At 29.2% G+C, this 1,228-nt stretch overlaps 1 protein-coding gene across 1 annotated transcript in view; it reads right to left on the reverse strand.

The window, feature by feature from the left end:
• Positions 1–935: 935 nt before the first annotated feature.
• LOC108752111 (tRNA (cytosine(38)-C(5))-methyltransferase) overlaps positions 936–1,228 on the reverse strand; it is a 2,436-nt gene continuing 2,143 nt past the window's right edge. Inside the window, exon 3 of the mRNA XM_018492735.1 lies at positions 936–1,180. Within this exon, the coding sequence (XP_018348237.1) occupies positions 1,140–1,180 (41 nt within the window). The 3' untranslated portion in view covers positions 936–1,139. The remainder of the gene's footprint in view (positions 1,181–1,228) is intronic.

Here is a 1,228-nt window from a genome sequence, read left to right on the forward strand (position 1 = left end):
AAAATATACATATATTTCTTTATTTATAACATATATGTTTATTTCTTTTAATGTACATAACGCAACAACTAGTTAGATTTATGGTACTATTTGCAAAAAGATGTAATTTTAAGCTGTTTATGAATAAAATATCAAAATCCAAATTAATACATCTTGCTCCGATTTGAAGCAAAATGAAACAGAGCTAAGGAAAGTTGTAACATGTTCTAAAAACAAAGTTATCTATTTTAAAACAGAAATTCATTGCTTTAAAAATAAATTATCTGTTCTAAAATAGATATCTTATATTATTTTTGTTTTTAAGTCAGTAAATTTACTATTAAAAAGCAGTGAATCTGTGTTTTTAAAACAGTAAATTTGTGTTTCAGAACAAATAATTTGTTTTTAAAACAGTGAATTTGTGTTTGTAAAGAAGTGAATATCTATCTATTACAATAAGAAATATTTACAACGCATCCGCGGCCATAGAGCATGAAGATGTGACCTCGGCGTGTGCTTGCACATCGCAGTATTTCGTGGCTGACAAATTTCCTAACCTGAATAGTCGTTAATTTAAAATATTTCGGTTCACGAACCAGAGCGACACTTTTTTCAAATCTTTATTTTTATGCGAAAACGCATCGATTCAGTGTATTTTTATCAAAATTTAAGGTGAACGGACTCGTAACATTTACCGTTGTAATCGTGTTGCAATGGCTGCGTTTAACGGACTCAACAGTTGAGTGTTCGCTGTTATTGGTATATTCTTCTAAATCATCCAATCAGCATTTTAGATCTGGAAGAATACATTAATAGCAGTACGCTTACTTAACTGTTGAGTCCGTTGAACGCAACAATGTACTCTGGCGATGCGGATATTGTCAAAATTTACGTAGATATATTTGAAACCACTTAAAAATATCAAAAAAACATGCACACTTGAAAAAATTATTTTAGAGTTAATAAAATAAAAATATGATAAAAAAAACATTTTATTTGAAAATTTAAAGTAAAAAAGTATATCGTAAATTTACACTTACATGGCTTATCTGAGCACCCTACATATTATTTCTTTTACATGCGGCGCATACACGGTTGATGTAAGACAAACGCAAGCATTGATACCGACTATTTTTGTTCTTCATCTTATTTCTTATCATTTAAAAGATATATGCATTGTTACAACTGTCCTCAATCTCTCCTATTTTAAGTTATAAAAAGATCACTATACTTCTCTCTCTCTCTCTCT

The sequence above is a fragment of the Trachymyrmex septentrionalis genome, unplaced genomic scaffold (assembly GCF_001594115.1).
Source record: "Trachymyrmex septentrionalis isolate Tsep2-gDNA-1 unplaced genomic scaffold, Tsep1.0 scaffold54, whole genome shotgun sequence".
NCBI lineage: Eukaryota > Metazoa > Arthropoda > Insecta > Hymenoptera > Formicidae > Trachymyrmex > Trachymyrmex septentrionalis.